This window comes from Oncorhynchus nerka, linkage group LG11 (assembly GCF_034236695.1).
Source record: "Oncorhynchus nerka isolate Pitt River linkage group LG11, Oner_Uvic_2.0, whole genome shotgun sequence".
In the NCBI taxonomy this organism is placed as follows: Eukaryota; Metazoa; Chordata; class Actinopteri; order Salmoniformes; family Salmonidae; genus Oncorhynchus; species Oncorhynchus nerka.
Genome location: NC_088406.1, coordinates 401326 through 423414, shown reverse-complemented (window position 1 = coordinate 423414; position 22089 = coordinate 401326). Strand labels below are relative to the sequence as shown.

Here is a 22089-nt window from a genome sequence, read left to right as displayed (position 1 = left end):
TAGAAAACACAGTACCTGTTATAGAAAGATGTAGTTGAGTGATGCAGTTTTATGATATGCCTGTTGTAATCATTCATTTAGAATTATTCATGAAATGAATGAAGCCATCTAATGAAATGTAGATGGCTTGAATCAGGTTTCATTTTGTGTTTCATGTCAACTCTACACAGTTGCGTTCTGTGACTGTCACAGAGTAGGCTGATACTCCATTTGAGCAACATCCATCGGTTAGGCTGTAAACTGCAATATGAATGTCAATACACACAATAGATTGACTGGAATGGTGATTTCCCACAGTCAGTCCTGCAATAAGAGCTAACATGCTGATACCTCTGTAACCTCTATATAGCTGTGTTCTGTGAGTGTCACTGAGCAGGCTGATACCCCATTTAATGGGGGCATAATCCATAAATCAAATCAAATGTATTTATATAGCCCTTCGTACATCAGCTGATATCTCAAAGTGCTGTACAGAAACCCAGCCTAAAACCCCAAACAGCAAGCAATGCAGGTGTAGAAGCACTGTGGCTAAGAAAAACTCCCTAGAAAGGCCAAAACCTAGGAAGAAACCTAGAGAGGAACCAGGCTATGAGGGGTGGCCAGTCCTCTTCTGGCTGTGCCGGGTGGAGATTATAACAGAACATGGCCAAGATGTTCATAAATGACCAGCAGGGTCAAATAATAATAATCACAGTGGTTGTCGAGGGTGCAGCAAGTCAGCACCTCAGGTGCTGAACAGTTGAAACTGGAGCAGCAGCACGGCCAGGTGGACTGGGGACAGCAAGGAGTCATCATGCCAGGTAGTCCTGAGGTATGGTCCTAGGGCTCAGGTCCTCCGAGAGAGAGAAAGAAAGAGAGAATTAGAGAGAGCATACTTAAATTCACACAGACACCGGATAAGACAGGAGAAATACTCCAGATATAACAGACTGACCCTAGCCCCCGACACATAAACTACTGCAGCATAAATCCTGGAGGCTGAGACAGGAGGGGTCAGGAGACTATAGACCAATCCATAGGTTGAAATATACAGTAAGTATGCCCCCAATGCAATTCTAAAGTCTAATACATCTACATTGCGATTTAAATTGATTAAAATTAACTCATTGTCTTTCGTTGAATTTATATAAGAACAGTCAGACCTTGATTAGCATTATCTAGTGCAAACATGGCATGATTCCACTATTTGTATCCGTTTGAATCACTTTCAAATGGGGAATTTTATTTTGAAGGCGAACCGCAAATTCCACTATTGTGGCTAATTCTTATTGTGGCTCGCTTCACATAGGTGTCTAACGTCACCGATTCGGGTTTGACTCGGGGCTTGTCAGCTAGGCTACATTATGCCAGGTCAGGTTGTGGCGTCTATGTGGGGGAAATCCGCATAGCGCGATTGCATGCTGTTTTATGAAAGAATACCTAGTGTTTTTGTCGAATAAACTACCGGATACAAATCTGCTCTGAGTCCACGGAGGGAGAAAAAACATCTCCTGATTCCATTGCCGGCAGAAAGAGGGAACTTCGGCTTTTGTTTTGTTCTAAAAAAACAAGTGAAGAAGACCTTTGCAGATCTGTCTGTTGGATATGATCTGAATTGTAAGGAGGAAAATCATTTTGAACTATCCATTGTGTTTCATGGAACTTGCCATTGGGGGCATCGAGCACCTCCCGCCCCTTCGCCTCTATCCCAAAATACTGGAGGCTATAGCAATAGCAGTGACGACCTGCAGCATTGGATGAGACACGGGATCCAAGGTACACTTGACCACAATAGAAACCTGTTTTGGACGATTTCTGCTCCCCCGCATCGTTTACCTAACTCCGTTAGATAGGTACGCATCATCTCGTTTGTGCGTAAAAAAAAGCTCATTGGATTTCTTCGGCAGATCTCAACGCCAATCTACCGTACGGACACCGATTCGTGGTGCGTAGTTCAAAAGCTACTGATCGTTGGAATAACTACAGTCAGTCAATAATTGATGCTTTCCACGTCGGCTCATTAGCTTGAAACTAGTTCCCAGTCGGCATCGGTTCTGAAGGTAACGGCGTATTCCCAACATACCTGGTCCAAACCATTTGGAGTGAATTGATCCAGTCCACTAAGGGGGAGCTATCAGAGAAGTTCCGGAGAGTTGAAGCGCCGTGGCGATGTTGGCGAGTGTTTTGATTGTCCTCCTGGCTGTGAACATAGAAGGTAAGCACTCGAAATACAATGCACATTGTTTTATTCGTTTTATTTCTCTATGGATACGCTAGTTGTGTCATTTCGTATCAATATTTAGCAGAATGTGTTTTAGAATTACATGTCAACAAATACATGTTTTTTGTTTCATATTAGCAGCCAAATGCCTATCCGATATTTTAAGAATACATTCAAACACATTTTCAGTTCACATATTTGCAATGCAAATAATTTGTTATTTTACTAATTGATTTCTATTGCATTTCGTTAAACAATTCCATGTCAGCAGGCTACGTGCAGTGACATGACCGTGATAACAGGTAGATGGCGATAGTGATGTAGAGGCTCAATACCCATAAACATGTTCATACAACATAACATAATGACGAGACGCAGTTCCTATTTGTTTAGCCCAGGTGATCACAAGGCTCGCAACCTCCCAGAAGTATGCCTCGTTAGATATCAACATACTGTACCAGGTGAGGTCGGGTTCTGTTCAATAACCTTTTGGCTGATTTTAGAGATATTTCTAAGGCTGTAGAAATAAATGATAGACTACATATTTTTATGGGGAAATGTCACTTATAAAAATGCCTTATTCTCTCGTGTTTATAAACATTGCAACAAAATAACAATGCAATACATTGCTACTATATTGTATATCAAATCAAATGTTATTGGTCACATACACATATTTAGCAGATGTTATTGTGGGTGTAGCGAAATACTTCCTAGCTCCAACAGCGCAGTAGTATCTACCAATTCACAACAATACATGCGAAATACTTCCTAGCTCCAACAGCGCAGTAGTATCTACCAATACACAACAATACATGCGAAATACTTCCTAGCTCCAACAGCGCAGTAGTATCTACCAATTCACAACAATACATGCGAAATACTTCCTAGCTCCAACAGCGCAGTAGTATCTACCAATACACAACAATACACACACATCTAAAAGATACAAAAATGGAATTAAGAAATATGTAAATATTACATGGATCAATGTCGGATTGGCATTGACTAAAATACATTAGAATAGAATACAGTATATACAAATGAGTTGTAAGCATTATTAAAGTCACTTGTGTTGCATTATTAAAGTGGCCAGTGATTCCAAGTCTATGTATATGGGGCAGCAGCCTCTAAGGTGCAGGGTTACGTAACCGGGTGGAAGCCAGGTAGTGGTGGCTATTTAACAGTCTGATGGCCTTGAGATAGAAGCTGTTTTTCAGTCTCTCAGTCCCAGTTTTGATGCACCTGTACTGACCTCGCCTTCTGGATGATAGCGGGGTGAACAGGCAGTGGCTCGGGTGGTTGATGTCCTTGATGATCTTTATGGCCTTCCTGTGACATCAGGTGGTGTAGGTGTCACGGAGGGCAGGCAGTATGCCGCCGATGATGCGTTGTGCAGACCTCACTACCCTCTGGAGAGCCTTACGGTTGTGGGCGGAGCAGTTGCCGTACCAGGCGGTGAAAAAGCCAGACAGGATGCTTTCAATTGTGCATCTGTAAAAGTTTGTGAGGGTCTTAGGTGCCTGTCAAGCTGAATTTATTAAGCCTCCTGAGGTTGAAGAGGCACTGCTGCACCTTCTTCACCACACTGTCTGTGTGGGTGGACCATTTCAGATTGTATAGTATAAAATGCATCAATGAAACATATTCCTACTATATAATGGGGCATATCATTATGCTAAACATGAAACAACGTATTTAAAAAGGTCTATGCTTGTTCATAATCTGGTTTTCACACCATCTGAATGGAATAGTTATAGCAGCCTCTACTCAGACACCATCTGAATGGAATAGTTATAGCAGCCTCTACTCAGACACCATCTGAATGGAATAGTTATAGCAGCCTCTAATCAGACACCATCTGAATGGAATATTTATAGTAGCCTCTAATCAGACACCATCTGAATGGAATAGTTATAGCAGGCTCTACTCAGACACCATCTGAATGGAATAGTTATAGCAGACACCATCTGAATGGAATAGTTATAGCAGCCTCTAATCAGACACCATCTGAATGGAATAGTTATAGCAGCCTCTAATCAGACACCATCTGAATGGAATAGTTATAGCAGCCTCTAATCAGACACCATCTGAATGGAATAGTTATAGCAGCCTCTAATCAGACACCATCTGAATGGAATAGTTATAGCAGGCTCTACTCAGACACCATCTGAATGGAATAGTTATAGCAGGCTCTAATCAGACACCATCTGAATGGAATAGTTATAGCAGGCTCTACTCAGACACCATCTGAATGGAATAGTTATAGCAGGCTCTACTCAGACACCATCTGAATGGAATAGTTATAGCAGGCTCTAATCAGACACCATCTGAATGGAATAGTTATAGCAGGCTCTAATCAGACACCATCTGAATGGAATAGTTATAGCAGCCTCTACTCAGACACCATCTGAATGGAATAGTTATAGCAGGCTCTAATCGGACACCATCTGAATGGAATAGTTATAGCAGCCTCTAATCAGACACCATCTGAATGGAATAGTTATAGCAGGCTCTAATCAGACACCATCTGAATGGAATAGTTATAGCAGGCTCTAATCAGACACCATCTGAATGGAATAGTTATAGCAGCCTCTAATCAGACACCATCTGAATGGAATAGTTATAGCAGCCTCTAATCAGACACCATCTGAATGGAACAGCTATAGCAGCCTCTAATCAGACACCATCTGAATGGAATAGTTATAGCAGGCTCTAATCAGACACCATCTGAATGGAATAGTTATAGCAGCCTCTACTCAGACACCATCTGAATGGAATAGTTATAGCAGCCTCTAATCAGACACCATCTGAATGGAATAGTTATAGCAGGCTCTAATCAGACACCATCTGAATGGAATAGTTATAGCAGGCTCTACTCAGACACCATCTGAATGGAATAGTTATAGCAGGCTCTACTTGGCTTCATGTGTCCACATCTGTTCTAAGTGATGACATCATCAACCATCAAACTACCAATGTGTTCTTCCTGGTACAAACAGATAATTACACAGTAACGACACATAGTGAAGACATTATTGTTCTAAACTAATCTTGCCAATCTTATTTCCCCATGTGACAATGAAGTATTTATTCATTATAACGCACTGGTGAGTGATTGATCATTGGAAGAGAAATCAACCATTGAAGTGGCAATTATTATTTTTTTGACTGTGCGATCTTTGATTGTGAAATACTACTGTAGTTTGAAGAGTGACTTTTAAAACATCTAATATATTTGTGCATATTTACATGAGACAGAGGGCCATCCAATGGGTAGTCAGGCATCACTTTCTATAGGGCTTGTTTATTTCTGTGGGCAGAGATGTCATAAATCAGGGATTATACACTACGCAGTAATTCTCTGTAAAGCTGCAGTGTGTTTGTGAGAGTGGAGTTTGCTGTGTCCGTAAATCCAGGATTAAAGCAAGCAATTTGAATGAATGGTATGGATACCAACCGTGCCCCACCTTCCCTACACCCTACCACCTGTTTTCAGCATTGTGACTTAGATGGAGCCTTTCCTTCCTTTCATTACAAACCGTGGATATATCCCAAATGGCACCCTGTATCCTATATAGGGTGCTACTCTTGACAATAGCCCTATGGAAATGGATGCCATTTGAGACACTCCATGTCTGACTGTCTTCTGTCTCAGTGTAGTGTACCTACCGGAGGAAACCGCTTACTGGAATAATACCAGGCCATTATTAAAATCACTTTAAGCTTCCGCCCTGTAAATTATCTTTGGAAATACAGCCTTGTGAAATGTGTAGTTGTGAGAATTTACTGGTTGATACATGCATACATCTATAGAGAGGTGTAGTACTGTAGAGTAGAGGTCGACCGATTATGATTCATAAATGACCAGCATGGTCCAATAATAATAAGGCAGAACAGTTTAAACTGGAGCAGCAGCACGGCCAGGTGGACTGGGGACAGCAAGGAGTCATCATGTCAGGTAGTCCTGAGGCATGGTCCTAGGGCTCATGTCCTCCGAGAGAGAGAAAGAAAGAGAGAAAGAGAGAATTAGAGAGAGCACACTTAAATTCACACAGGACACCGAATAGGACAGAAGAAGTACTCCAGATATAACAAACTGACCCTAGCTCCCCGACACATAAACTACTGCAGCATAAATACTGGAGGCTGAGACAGGAGGGGTCAGGAGACACTGTGGCTCCATCCGAGGACACCCCCGGACAGGGCCAAACAGGAAGGATATAACCCTACCCACTTTGCCAAAGCACAGCCCCCACACCACTAGAGGGATATCTTCAACCACCAACTTACCATCCTGAGACAAGGCTGAGTATAGCCCACAAAGATCTCCGCCACGGCACAACCCAAGGGGGGGGCGCCAACCCAGACAGGAAAATCACATCAGTGACTAAACCCACTCAAGTGACGCACCCCTCCCAGGGACGGTATGAAAGAGCCCCAGTAAGCCAGTGACTCAGCCCCTGTAATAGGGTTAGAGGCAGAGAATCCCAGTGGAAAGAGGGGAACCGGCCAGGCAGAGACAGCAAGGGTGGTTCGTTGCTCTAGAGCCTTTCCGTTCACCTTCCCACTCCTGGGCCAGACTACACTCAATCATATGACCCACTGAAGAGATGAGTCTTCAGTAAAGACTTAAAAGTTGAGACCGAGTTTGCGTCTCTTACATGGGTAGGCAGACCATTCCATAAAAATGGAGCTCTATAGGAGAAAGCCCTGCCTCCAGCTGTTTGCTTCGAAATTCTTTGGACAATTAGGAGGCCTGCGTCTTGTGACCGTAGCGTACGTGTAGGTATGTACGGCAGGACCAAATCAGAGAGATAGGTAGGAGCAAGCCCATGTAATGCTTTGTAGGTTAGCAGTAAAACCTTGAAATCAGCCCTTGCCTTGACAGGAAGCCAGTGTAGGGAGGCTAGCACTGGAGTAATATGATCACATTTTTTGGTTCTAGTCAGGATTCTAGCAGCCGTATTTAGCACGAACTGAAGTTTATTTAGTGCTTTATCCGGGTAGCCGGAAAGTAGAGCATTGCAGTAGTCTAACCTAGAAGTGAGAAAAGCATGGATACATTTTTCTGCATCATTTTTGGACAGAAAGTTTCAGATTTTTGCAATGTTACGTAAAAAAGCTGGCCTTGAAATGGTCTTGAGATCAGGGTCCAGAGTAACGCCGAGGTCCTTCACAGTTTTATTTGAGACGACTGTACAACCATTAAGATTAATTGTCAGATTCAACAGATCTCTTTGTTTCTTGGGACCTAGAACAAGCATCTCTGTTTTGTCCGAGTTTAAAAGTATGTTTGCAGCCATCCACTTCCTTATGTCTGAAACACAGGCTTCTAGCGAGGGCAATTATGGGGCTTCACCATGTTTCATTGAAATGTACAGCTGTATGTCATTCTCATAGCAGTGAAAGTTAACATTATGTTTTCAAATGACATCCCCAAGAGGTAAAATATATAGTGAAAACAATAGTGGTCCTAAAACGGAACCTTGAGGAACACAGACATTTACAGTTGATTTAGCTCCTCCCATCTTGGTAGTCCTGAAATAAACACGGACTGTGTCACAAATGGCACCCTATTCCCTTTATAGTGCCCTACTTTTGACCAGGGCCCATTGGGGTAGTGCCCTACTTTTGACCAGGGCCCATTGTGGTAGTGCACTACTTTGGACCAGGGCCCATAGGGTAGTGCACTACTTTGGACCAGGGCCATTGGGGTAGTGCACTACTTTGGACCAGGGCCCATTGGGGTAGTGCACTACTTTGGACCAGGGCCCATAGGGTAGTGCACTACTTTAGACCAGGAAGTATAGGGGTAGTGCACTACTTTGGGCCAGGACCCATAGGATAGTGCACTACTTTGGACCAGGGCCCATAGGGTAGTGCACTAGGATGTACGCTGAGGGTCCTGAGGTGTTCCTGCTAATGTTCATCTCTTCAGCTCTCTGCACTGGGCCTTGTGACGTGAGGTGTGAGACTGACTGATGCACTACTTTGATCAAGCGGGCCTGTCTGATGTACATTGAGATAATCACTGTGCTTGTAGAGAAGATCGGGATTAAATGGTTCTCTGGGGAGCTTGGGATTCACGCTGCCGGAGACAGCGTTTCAAGCTGCTCATTCAAGGTAAGTTGAAAAGGTCCTAGTTCTCTCTATTTGTGTGAAGGAATGTTGGAGAATGTTGGAGTTGGTTTGTTCTTGGTTTCATCATTCTATTTGTGTGAAGGAATGTTGGAGAACGTTGGAGTTGGTTTGTTCAAGGTCTCATTGTCCATCCACATCAGACATGATCTTGACACGCAGGTTAAAATACCAAAACCAACTATATTAAATTGGAGACCGGTCAAATCACACATGAAACATCCATGTGTACATCTACTGCTGTTGCTGGTTTGTCCTGGGAGATGAACTACGGGTTGCTATATTACCTGACAGGCATGGTCTTCTTTTTAGCTGGTTCTTTGTAATCAACCAAAACCGTGCTTTTCTCTACTCTGACGATGAATCCACAGATAAAAAGGGAAACCTAGTTAGTTTTTAGTTAGTTAGTTACCATTAATTAATCTCTCCTCGTTGGTCTTTCAAGCATCCACGTAGGTTTGTGTCTCCTGATATCCACGTCGGTTTGTGTCTCCCTGATATCCACGTGGGTTTGTGTCTCCCTGATATCCACGTAGGTTTGTGTCTCCTGATATCCACGTCGGTTTGTGTCTCCTGATATCCACGTAGGTATGTGTCTCCCTGATATCCACGTGGGTTTGTGTCTCCCTGATATCCACGTAGGTTTGTGTCTCCTGATATCCACGTAGGTTTGTGTCTCCCTGATATCCACGTAGGTTTGTGTCTCCCTGATATCCACGTAGGTTTGTGTCTCCCTGATATCCACGTAGGTTTGTGTCTCCTGATATCCACGTAGGTTTGTGTCTCCCTGATATCCACGTGGGTTTGTGTCTCCCTGATATCCACGTGGCTGTCACACCCTGACCTTAGTTATCTTTGTTTTCTTTATTATTTTGGTTAGGTCAGGGTGTGACGAGGGTGGTATGTGTGTTTTTCTCTTGTCTAGGTTTTTTTTGTACAGCTATGGGGTTTTGGTTTGTCTAGGTCAGGGGTCCCCAAACTTTTTCCTGTGAGGGCCACATAACTTTTCCCTTCTCTGATGGGGAGCCGGTGTCAGTTTGTAACAGAAAAAGTGTGACGATCGTAGGGGAGCTTAAAAAATTTATTGTTTTCCAGAAAGCCACACATAACCAAATAACCCTTTCCAGGTTCTTTACAGAAAAAAAGTCAGGAAACAAATAATAACACTATTAATGAAATAAATAATAACTAAATAACCCTCTCTGAGTTCTTCACAGAAAAAACAGGAAATAAATAATAACTAAATAACTCTCTCTGGGTTCTTCATAGAAAAAAAAGCCATGGAACATTAACTTTCTGTCGTGCCATGCACAATCTTAACAGATAAAAGTTCAGCTCAGTTGTCAGAGCAGAATCTCTCTGACACATATGAGCAGTCTCTTAAAGTTCTTGTGTTCCTTCCTTATAATCCTTTTGTAGGTTCCAGTAGGCTTGTAGACACCGCTGTTTGCAGCTCTCTCTCATCAACTTCCCTGTGAAAACCACAAAAGAAGCAGGTTGAGAAACTGAACTAAGTGATACAGCACCTACACAGCACAATACATTTCACTACCAGTATGGTTGTAAAGATGGATTTTATCCCAGTAGATTTTATTATGATTATATTTGTTTATGCTCAGAATGACTCATTCAAGTCAGAAAAGTGAGCTTACCTATGTATGTTCATCAGTGTGAACTGTGGGCCTGCATCTGGCTGGTGAGAAGTTGAATATCAGGTTCCATTCTAGTTACAGCCAGTCTCAAGCACTGATGCAAATGTTCATCTGTCAATCTTGATCTCATCGGGGTTTTCAGCAGTTTCATGCGAGAAAAGGTTTTCTCGCAGATATACGTGCTGCCAAAAACTGTGGACATTTTCATTGCGTGTTTTTTGATGTTTGGATATGTGTCGTTTGGGAGGGCGGCATAGAAGTCAATGAGACTGTTGGGCTTGAATGCGTCTTTCAGAACATCACAGTTCTGTAACTCAGCCAACTCAAACTGATATGAAGGCTGGGCTTCATCAATGTCGGCAACAAAGGGGTTCTGAAAAAGACGGATTTCTTTTGCATGAACATGTAGTTCACTGAATCGCACACCGAACTCCGCCTTCAGCATTTCCAGTGCTTCCACGCACTTTTCAGCTGGGAACGGGACCGCTGGGTTCTCTGTCGACAGGTTTTGGGTAGCAGGAAGATGGACGAAGTTGCGCTTTTTCACTTGTTCCAAAAGCAGCGCTAATTTCACCTCAAATGCTTTTATGTCTCAAATGAGTTTCCCCTCGCCTTGTAGCTGCAAGTTAAGGCTGTTAAGTATTTCTGTCACGTCTGTTAAAAATGCGAGGTGCCATTTCCATTCTAGGTCGATCAGCTCTGGGACCGTTTTGTCTTTTAAATGAAGAAATGCGTTAATTTCGGGTAGCAGCTCGTAAAAAAAACGCCTCAAAACTCTGCCCCGGCTCAGCCATCGGACCTCTGTGTAGTACAGCACATCTCCGTGCGTAGACTCCAGTTCAGACAGGAATTCTTGGAACTGCCTGTGTTTAAGTCCCTTTGCTCTGATGAAGTTTATGCACGACACCACAACCTTCATTACAGAATCCCACTTCAACACTTTGCAGCACAGTGCTTGCTGGTGAATTAGGCAGTGGACTCGTAGCGGGGCGGTGAGACCCCTTTTTTCCAACTCCCGGTTCATGCGTCCTATTAGACCGCGAGTTTCGCCCACCATGCTAGGAGCCCCGTCAGTCGTGATGCTAGCTAGCTTTGACCAGTCCAGGTCCAACTTCTCCATGGTTTGGCACACTTTGTCAAAAATATCCTCTCCCGTTGTAGTCCCTTTGAGACTTTGGAGGGCTGCCAGCTCCTCGCATATCTCAAAGTTTGCGCTAACTCCACGAATAAAAATGAGCAGTTGCGCTGTGTCTTGCACGTCCGTGCTCTCATCCAGTGCTAATGAAAAAAGTCAAATTCTTTCGTCTTCTGCTGCAGCTGGGCATATACATTACTCCCGATTTCTTCAACGCGTCTGGTGATTGTACTCGCCGACAGACTTACGGCATTAAATGCATCTTTCTTCTCGGGACACACCTCCTCCGCGACAGCATCCATACATTTCTTAACAAACTCTCCGTCAGTGAAAGGCTTACCGCTTCTTGCTATCAGTTTAGCAACCCGAAAGCTGGCCCGAACGGATGCCTGGTTCAGCTGAGCTTGGCGTACAAATGTATTCTGCTGAGATAGTAGTCCACTTTTTAGCTTTGAGAGTTTGTCTGCTCGTATTTGGCCTTGCAAGCTATCGTACTTGTCTTTGTGACGGGATTCATAGTGTCGGCGAAGATTGTATTCTTTGAATACCGCCACCGTCTCTTGACAGATGAGACAAACAGCCTTTTCTTTGCATTGAACAAAAAAAAAATCGTTTGTCCACTGCAGGTTAAATACCCTGCATTCTGAATCAATTTTTCTCTTACCTAACCTTTTCGCCATTATTCCGTTCTCTCTTTGACAGGGCCGGGCCTAGGATTTTTTTTCTGGAGGCCAAATAGGAAAAAAATTCGATAGCGTCTCTGGTATTGTTCAGAGGGCCGGGCCAAATGTGCTGACGGGCCGTATCCGGCCCGCGGGCCGTAGTTTGGTGACCACTGGTCTAGGTAAATGTAGGTCTATGGTGGCCTGAATTGGTTCCCAATCAGAGGCAGCTGTTTATTGTTGTCTCTGATTGGGGATCCTATTTAGGTTGCCATTTTCCATTTTGGTTTTGTGGGTTATTGTCTATGTGTAGTTGCATGTCAGCACTAGTTGTTTATAGCGTTACGTTCGTTTTGTTGTTTTGTTCGTTTGTGTTCCTCGTTTAAATAAAAGAAGAATGTATTCCAATGGTCTCCTCGTTACGACGAACGTGACAGAATAACCCACCATAACAGGACCAAGCAGCGTGAAAAGGAGGAGCAGACGTTATGGACTTGGGAAGAGATTTTGGACGTAAAAGGATCCTGGACATGGGAGGAAATACTAGATGGAGCAGGACCCTGGACGTAGCCTGGGGAGTATATGAAGATATGAGGGTACACGGCTAGAGGCAGCCCAAATAAATCCAAAATTGGGGGGGGGCACACGAGGAGATTGACTGAGTCAGGTAGGAGACCTGAGCCAACTCCTCGTGCTTACCGTGGGGAGAGTGTAACTGGTCAGGCACCGTGTTATACAGAGATGTGCACGGCGTCTCCAGTGCGCTATTCTAGCCTGGTGCGTCTCCAGTGCGCTATTCTAGCCTGGTGCGCTCTATTCCTTTCCGGGCTAGAATGGGCATCCAGCCAGGACGTATTGAGCCAGCTCTATGTTCTGGATCTCCAATGTGTCTCCACGGTCCAGTGTATCCTGTGCCTCCTCCCCGCACTCGCCCTGAGGTGCGTGTCACCAGCCCAGTACCACCAGTGCCGGCACCACGCACCAGGCCTACAGTGTGCCTCGGTAGTCCAGAGCGTCCGGCGACAGTACCCAGTCCAGAGTGTCCGGCTACAGTACCCAGTCCAGAGTGTCCGGCTACAGTACCCAGTCCAGAGCGTCTGGGGACAGTACCCAGTCCAGAGCGTCCGGTGACAGTACCCAGTCCAGAGCGTCTGGGGACAGTACCCAGTCCAGAGCGTCCGGTGACAGTACCCAGTCCAGAGCGTCCGGTGACAGTACCCAGTCCAGAGCGTCCGGTGACAGTACCCAGTCCAGAGCGTCCGGTGACAGTACCCAGTCCAGAGCGTCCGGCCACAGTACCCAGTCCAGAGCGTCTGGCGACAGTACCCAGTCCAGAGCGTCCGGTGACAGTACCCAGTCCAGAGCGTCCGGCCACAGTACCCAGTCCAGAGCGTCCGGTGACAGTACCCAGTCCAGAGCGTCTGGTGACAGTACCCAGTCCAGAGCGTCCGGTGACAGTACCCAGTCCAGAGCGTCCGGTGACAGTACCCAGTCCAGAGCGTCCGGCCACAGTACTCAGTCCAGAGCGTCCGGCTACAGTACCCAGTCCAGAGCTTCACCCCTAGTCACATCTAGCTTCACCCCTAGTCCCATCTAGCTTCACCCCTAGTCACATCTAGCTTCACCCCTAGTCACATCTAGCTTCACCCCTGGTCACTCACCCCTAGTCACGTCTAGTTTCACCCCTAGTCACTCACCCCTAGTCACATCTAGCTTCACCCCTGGTCACTCACCCCTAGTCACGTCTAGTTTCACCCCTAGTCACTCACCCCTAGTCACATCTAGCTTCACCCCTAGTCACATCTAGCTTCACCCCTGGTCACTCACCCCTAGTCACATCTAGCTTCACCCCTAGTCACATCTAGCTTCACCCCTAGTCACATCTAGCTTCACCCCTAGTCACATCTAGCTTCACCCCTAGTCACATCTAGTTTCACCCCTAGTCACTCCACTAAAGCAAAAACACACTTTACTTTCAATGTAAAACGCAGATTTTTTTAATGGTCTGTGTTCTGAAAGTCCAGTTTTATTTGAAGGTCTGTGTTCTGAAAGTCCAGTTTTATTTAAAGGTCTGTGTTCTGAAAGTCCAGATTCCTGAACTGTAACGCGACCCCTGCAGCTCGATTGAAATGTAAAGACAACGTTCCCGTATAAGCAGAGACAGCATTCATGTTAAACTCTGCAGATATCGTGTCAGTAGGAAATGCCGTTCAGCGATACGTTATTGAATGTTGTAAGGATACGGTGACTGTAAGTTTACATCTAAAGCTACATGGTTCCTTGATGAGTCACTGCAACGTCCTGTTGGTAGAAGAACATCTCCCTTCAAATCTTTTGTTCCCCCTGTGGTCCCAGCTTTTTGACATGCAGAATCCAGGCTTTCACACCCCAGGGTTAAAGGGCTCTCCTCATGAATGCCTGCTGTCTTTGAAGCACAAGTGATATACAACATGTTGAGTTCAGACTCTGACATCTCTGCCTGCCCAAACACACAGTCAGGCCCCATTCAGCTATCGAAATGATGCCTGGAATATTATTGAAAGGATTGTAAGTATTATACAATTGGCCATTAACTTGGATGTCCTCTTTTGGTAGACTGTGTTATAGTCTATAAGGTAGTGGTAGACTGTGTTATAGTCTATAAGGTGGCGGTAGACTGTGTTATAGTCTATAAGGTAGTGGTAGACTGTGTTATAGTCTATAAGGTAGTGGTAGACTGTGTTATAGTCTATAAGGTAGTGGTAGACTGTGTTATAGTCTTTAAGGTAGTGGTAGACTGTGTTATAGTCTATAAGGTAGTGGTAGACTGTGTTATAGTCTATAAGGTAGTGGTAGACTGTGTTATAGTCTATAAGGTAGTGGTAGACTGTGTTATAGTCTATAAGGTAGTGGTAGACTGTGTTATAGTCTATAAGGTAGTGGTAGACTGTGTTATAGTCTATAAGGTAGTGGTAGACTGTGTTATAGTCTATAAGGTAGTGGTAGACTGTGTTATAGTCTATAAGGTAGTGGTAGACTGTGTTATAGTCTATAAGGTAGTGGTAGACTGTGTTATAGTCTATAAGGTAGCGGTAGACTGTGTAATAGTCTATAAGGTAGTGGTAGACTGTTTTATAGTCTATAAGGTAGTGGTAGACTGTGTTATAGTCTATAAGGTAGTGGTAGACTGTGTTATAGTCTATAAGGTAGTGGTAGACGGTTTTATAGTCTTTAAGGTGGCGGTAGACTGTGTTATAGTCTATAAGGTGGCGGTAGACTGTGTTATAGTCTTTAAGGTGGCGGTAGACTGTGTTATAGTCTATAAGGTAGTGGTAGACTGTGTTATAGTCTATAAGGTAGTGGTAGACTGTGTTATAGTCTATAAGGTAGTGGTAGACTGTTTTATAGTCTATAAGGTAGTGGTAGACTGTGTTATAGTCTATAAGGTAGTGGTAGACTGTGTTATAGTCTATAAGGTGGCGGTAGACTGTGTTATAGTCTATAAGGTGGCGGTAGACTGTGTTATAGTCTATAAGGTAGTGGTAGACTGTGTTATAGTCTATAAGGTAGTGGTAGACTGTGTTATAGTCTATAAGGTAGTGGTAGACTGTGTTATAGTCTATAAGGTAGTGGTAGACTGTGTTATAGTCTATAAGGTAGTGGTAGACTGTGTTATAGTCTATAAGGTAGTGGTAGACTGTGTTATAGTCTATAAGGTAGTGGTAGACTGTGTTATAGTCTATAAGGTAGCGGTAGACTGTTTTATAGTCTATAAGGTAGTGGTAGACTGTGTTATAGTCTATAAGGTAGTGGTAGACTGTGTTATAGTCTATAAGGTAGTGGTAGACTGTGTTATAGTCTATAAGGTGGCGGTAGACTGTGTTATAGTCTATAAGGTAGTGGTAGACTGTGTTATAGTCTATAAGGTAGTGGTAGACTGTGTTATAGTCTATAAGGTAGTGGTAGACTGTGTTATAGTCTATAAGGTAGTGGTAGACTGTGTTATAGTCTATAAGGTAGTGGTAGACTGTGTTATAGTCTATAAGGTAGTGGTAGACTGTGTTATAGTCTATAAGGTAGTGGTAGACTGTTTTATAGTCTATAAGGTAGTGGTAGACTGTGTTATAGTCTATAAGGTAGTGGTAGACTGTGTTATAGTCTAAGGTAGTGGTAGACTGTGTTATAGTCTATAAGGTAGTGGTAGACTGTGTTATAGTCTATAAGGTAGTGGTAGACTGTGTTATAGTCTATAAGGTAGTGGTAGACTGTGTTATAGTCTATAAGGTAGTGGTAGACTGTGTTATAGTCTATAAGGTAGTGGTAGACTGTGTTATAGTCTATAAGGTAGTGGTAGACTGTGTTATAGTCTATAAGGTAGCGGTAGACTGTGTTATAGTCTATAAGGTAGCGGTAGACTGTGTTATAGTCTATAAGGTGGCGGTAGACTGTTTTATAGTCTATAAGGTAGTGGTAGACTGTGTTATAGTCTATGGTAGTGGTAGACTGTGTTATAGTCTATAAGGTAGTGGTAGACTGTGTTATAGTCTATAAGGTAGTGGTAGACTGTTTTATAGTCTATAAGGTAGTGGTAGACTGTGTTATAGTCTATAAGGTAGTGGTAGACTGTGTTATAGTCTATAAGGTAGTGGTAGACTGTGTTATAGTCTATAAGGTAGTGGTAGACTGTGTTATAGTCTATAAGGTGGTGGTAGACTGTGTTATAGTCTATAAGGTAGTGGTAGACTGTGTTATAGTCTATAAGGTAGTGGTAGACTGTGTTATAGTCTATAAGGTAGCGGTAGACTGTGTTATAGTCTATAAGGTAGCGGTAGACTGTGTTATAGTCTATAAGGTAGCGGTAGACTGTGTTATAGTCTATAAGGTAGTGGTAGACTGTGTTATAGTCTATAAGGTAGCGGTAGACTGTGTTATAGTCTATAAGGTAGCGGTAGACTGTGTTATAGTCTATAAGGTAGTGGTAGACTGTGTTATAGTCTATAAGGTAGTGGTAGACTGTGTTATAGTCTATAAGGTAGGGGTAGACTGTGTTATAGTCTATAAGGTAGTGGTAGACTGTGTTATAGTCTATACGGTAGTGGTAGACTGTGTTATAGTCTATAAGGTAGTGGTAGACTGTGTTATAGTCTATAAGGTAGTGGTAGACTGTGTTATAGTCTATAAGGTAGTGGTAGACTGTGTTATAGTCTATAAGGTAGTGGTAGACTGTGTTATAGTCTATAAGGTAGTGGTAGACTGTGTTATAGTCTATAAGGTAGCGGTAGACTGTGTTATAGTCTATAAGGTAGTGGTAGACTGTGTTATAGTCTATAAGGTAGCGGTAGACTGTGTTATAGTCTATAAGGTAGTGGTAGACTGTGTTATAGTCTATAAGGTAGCGGTAGACTGTGTTATAGTCTATAAGGTAGTGGTAGACTGTGTTATAGTCTATAAGGTAGTGGTAGACTGTGTTATAGTCTATAAGGTGGTGGTAGACTGTGTTATAGTCTATAAGGTAGTGGTAGACTGTGTTATAGTCTATAAGGTAGTGGTAGACTGTGTTATAGTCTATAAGGTAGCGGTAGACTGTGTTATAGTCTATAAGGTAGCGGTAGACTGTGTTATAGTCTATAAGGTAGCGGTAGACTGTGTTATAGTCTATAAGGTAGTGGTAGACTGTGTTATAGTCTATAAGGTAGCGGTAGACTGTGTTATAGTCTATAAGGTAGCGGTAGACTGTGTTATAGTCTATAAGGTAGTGGTAGACTGTGTTATAGTCTATAAGGTAGTGGTAGACTGTGTTATAGTCTATAAGGTAGGGGTAGACTGTGTTATAGTCTATAAGGTAGTGGTAGACTGTGTTATAGTCTATACGGTAGTGGTAGACTGTGTTATAGTCTATAAGGTAGTGGTAGACTGTGTTATAGTCTATAAGGTAGTGGTAGACTGTGTTATAGTCTATAAGGTAGTGGTAGACTGTGTTATAGTCTATAAGGTAGTGGTAGACTGTGTTATAGTCTATAAGGTAGTGGTAGACTGTGTTATAGTCTATAAGGTAGCGGTAGACTGTGTTATAGTCTATAAGGTAGTGGTAGACTGTGTTATAGTCTATAAGGTAGCGGTAGACTGTGTTATAGTCTATAAGGTAGTGGTAGACTGTGTTATAGTCTATAAGGTAGTGGTAGACTGTGTTATAGTCTATAAGGTAGTGGTAGACTGTGTTATAGTCTATAAGGTAGTGGTAGACTGTGTTATAGGTTACTGTAAGGTAGACCTTGGTGATATGGCCTAAAACTCATATCTTGATTTTTTTTTTCAAATTTATCGGCGATTCATGATATGCAGTGCATTCGGAAATTATTCAGACCACTTTGATGCTACAAGCTTGGTACACCTGTATTTGGGAAGTTTCTCCCATTCTTCTCTGCAGATCCTCTCATGCTCTTGTCAGGTTGAAAGGGGAGCGTCGCTATTTTCAGATCTCTCTAGAGATTTACCATCGGGTTCAAATCCGACTGGGCCACTCAAGGACATTCAGAGACTTGTCCCGAAGCCACTCCTGCGTTGTCTTGGCTGTGTGGTTAGGGTCGTTGTCCTGTTGGAAGGTGAACCTTCACCTCAGTTTGAGGTCCTGAGCACTCTGAAGCAGGTTTTCAGAAAGGGTTTCTAAATTAGCTTTGTTGTACAATTAAATACCAAATACCCTGCATTTAAACACCAATAATGTAATGAATTCAGAACTTGTGATATTATATCTAGGCCAACAACCATAAGTCCCACGAATCATTTAATTATTTTATCAAAATAGTTTTACCTGCCTTTATTTTGCAATAATCACTGATCTGTCTTTCAGGTCTTCTATAAAAATGACCTTTTTGTAACAACAAATACCAGAACCATGACCATTCACTAATAATGTAGTAGACATTAGAGAAACCATGAATAATGACTAATAATGTAGTAGACATTAGAAAAACCATGAATAATGACTAATAATGTAGTAGACATTAGAAAAACCATGAATAATGACTAATAATGTAGCAGGCATTAGAGAACATGAACACAGGTCTCATAAACAATGTCTCAAGCACAAACCCACGTGCCAGTGACTAGCTAATATTTATATTTCAAGTTGAACCAACTTGGATCTGGGTATAATTTCACATGGTCTGAACTCAGCTAACAAACCAGTTGAATTGTTATGAACACACCCTTCTGTCAGTCTGTTTGAACAGCATGCCGGCCTGTCCACTTCGTTCACATGGTCTGAACTCAGCTAACAAACCAGTTGAATTGTTATGAACACACCCTTCTGTCAGTCTGTTTGAACAGCATGCCGGCCTGTCCACTTCGTTCACATGGTCTGAACTCAGCTAACAAACCAGTTGAATTGTTATGAACACACCCTTCTGTCAGTCTGTTTGAACAGCATGCTAGCCTGTCCACTTCGTTCACATGGTCTGAACTCAGCTAACAAACCAGTTGAATTGTTATGAACACACCCTTCTGTCAGTCTGTTTGAACAGCATGCTAGCCTGTCCACTTCGTTCACATGGTCTGAACTCAGCTAACAAACCAGTTGAATTGTTATGAACACACCCTTCTGTCAGTCTGTTTGAACAGCATGCCGGCCTGTCCACTTCGTTCACATGTTGAAATCAAGTGGCGTTATAAAAATACGTTATTTCTCAGAATGAGAACGAGTTGCCAATTCCTTATATAATTGTTTTATGCTTATTGCACATTTGATAAAACACAGTCATCCAAACAGCTGGTATAATAACCTTGATTTGACTAATACGTGGTACCGTAATGAGTGACAAACGGGAGCATTCATTATCCAGAATGAATATTCATTGGTACGTCCGTTTTAGTAGTGTCTGCTCTGCTCAACATTTGAAGAGTTGAAACATAACCTTTCCAACCGTACCCTGTTTAACTTCTCCTCGAATACACAGGAAAATAATGTCTCCATGTGTTTGTGTGTCCATATGACCCATTCTGTTGGACCAAACCTCAAATACAAAAACCGCAAGTTGAAACCGTTTGTCAGAGAAGAAGAAGTGATCTCTCACCTTTTGTTGTTGTGAGGGGTAGTGGGGAGGGGTTTAGGAGGAAAAGTCGAAGCGAGAGGTTTCACTCTCGCCAAACATCTGTCCAAAATAAGCACAATTTCTCTCTATGGGGTTGTTTGGACCTAAGCTTGTCTCCTGCCTTCCCACCTTTAGGACAACGACTCCCATTGTTAGCGTGGCGACGTGAGCATCTCGTCACAATATACAGATCTCTGGTGTAAATGGGAAGGTGCACAGCACAGAAGGAGTGAAGGAGACGAGACCAAAAAGACAACATGAGAACAAGCTGATAAAAACACTCATAAAAACAAAAAAAAATACAAAAAAATGTTGATTCTGTGATACAGGCATTTGGAATATCACACAAAAACATCCTTTCAAATGAACGGAATGAATGTGCTGTATCGCCCAGCCCTACTATAGGGGAGAGCACCTGTTTGTGGCTATTGTGAAGGACGGTTGTCATCTGCCAGTCAGCTAATCCCTCTCTCTCATCTTAATTCAATCAAATAAATTAGACATGTGGAAATCAAACCAGGGGTAATAAATGCAATCCAATATTGGAATCTTGCTCGACTTAAACGGAATCTGTTCTCTGTGTTCCCGTTCTGTCTGGTTTGTTATGGATTATGACCCACGCTTACTGGGAATCTGTTCTCTGTGTTCCCGTTCTGTCTGGTTTGTTATGGATTATGACCCACGCTTACTGGGAATCTGTTCTCTGTGTTCCCGTTCTGTAGGGTTTGTTATGGCTTATGACCCACACTTACTGGGAATCTGTTCTCTGTGTTCCCGTTCTGTCTGGTTTGTTATGGATTATGACCCACGCTTACTGGGAATCTGTTCTCTGTGTTCGCTGTAGGGTTTGTTATGGCTGGGGGAATCTGTTCTCTGTGTTCCCGTTCTGTAGGGTTTGTTATGGATTATGACCCATGCTTACTGGGAATCTGTTCTCTGTGTTCCCGTTCTGTAGGGTTTGTTATGGCTTATGACCCACGCTTACTGGGAATCTGTTCTCTGTGTTCCCGTTCTGTCTGGTTTGTTATGGATTATGACCCACGCTTACTGGGAATCTGTTCTCTGTGTTCCCGTTCTGTAGGGTTTGTTATGGCTTATGACCCACGCTTACTGGGAATCTGTTCACTGTGTTCCCGTTCTGTAGGGTTTGTTATGGCTTATGACCCACGCTCCCTGGGAATCTGTTCTCTGTGTTCCCGTTCTGTAGGGTTTGTTATGGCTTATGACCCACGCTTACTGGGAATCTGTTCTCTGTGTTCCCGTTATGTCTGGTTTGTTATGGATTATGACCCACGCTTACTGGGAATCTGTTCTCTGTGTTCCCGTTCTGTAGGGTTTGTTATGGCTTATGACCCACGCTTACTGGGAATCTGTTCTCTGTGTTCCCGTTCTGTAGGGTTTGTTATGGCTACCAGAGACATGACTATACTGAAGTGAGACTGTGAGCTAGTGGAGATGCTGTATCTGCCTGTCTTCACAGAGAGACATGACTATACTGAAGTGAGACTGTGATCTAGTGGAGATGCTGTATCTGCCTGTCTGTCTGAATACCTATTGTAACCCCCCCCCCCCCCCCAGCTGAATGTGTTGTCAGTCTGAATACCTATTGTAACCCCCCCAGCTGAATGTGTTGTCTGTCTGAATACCTATTGTAACCCCCCCAGCTGAATGTGTTGTCTGTCTGAATACCTATTGTAACCCCCCCCAGCTGAATGTGTTGTCTGTCTGAATACCTATTGCTGAATGTGTTGTCAGTCTGAATACCCCCCCCCCAGCTGAATGTGTTGTCTGTCTGAATACCTATTGTAACCCCCCAGCTGAATGTGTTGTCTGTCTGAATACCTATTGTAACCCCCCCCAGCTGAATGTGTTGTCTGTCTGAATACCTATTGTAACCCCCCAGCTGAATGTGTTGTCTGTCTGAATACCTATTGTAACCCCCCCCCCAGCTGAATGTGTTGTCTGTCTGAATACCTATTGTAACCCCCCAGCTGAATGTGTTGTCAGTCTGAATACCTATTGTAACCCCCCAGCTGAATGTGTTGTCTGTCTGAATACCTATTGTAACCCCCCAGCTGAATGTGTTGTCTGTCTGAATACCTATTGTAACCCCCCCCAGCTGAATGTGTTGTCTGTCTGAATACCTATTGTAACCCCCCAGCTGAATGTGTTGTCTGTCTGAATACCTATTGTAACCTCCCCTGTCTGAGCTGAATGTGTTGTCTGTCTG

At 43.3% G+C, this 22089-nt stretch overlaps 1 protein-coding gene across 1 annotated transcript in view; it reads left to right on the top strand.

The window, feature by feature from the left end:
• The first annotated feature begins 1303 nt into the window (after positions 1-1303).
• Positions 1304-22089, top strand: part of LOC135573935 (nectin-1-like) — a 173932-nt gene continuing 153146 nt past the window's right edge. The window contains exon 1 of the mRNA XM_065024143.1: positions 1304-2194. Within this exon, the coding sequence (XP_064880215.1) occupies positions 2149-2194 (46 nt within the window). The 5' untranslated portion in view covers positions 1304-2148. The remainder of the gene's footprint in view (positions 2195-22089) is intronic.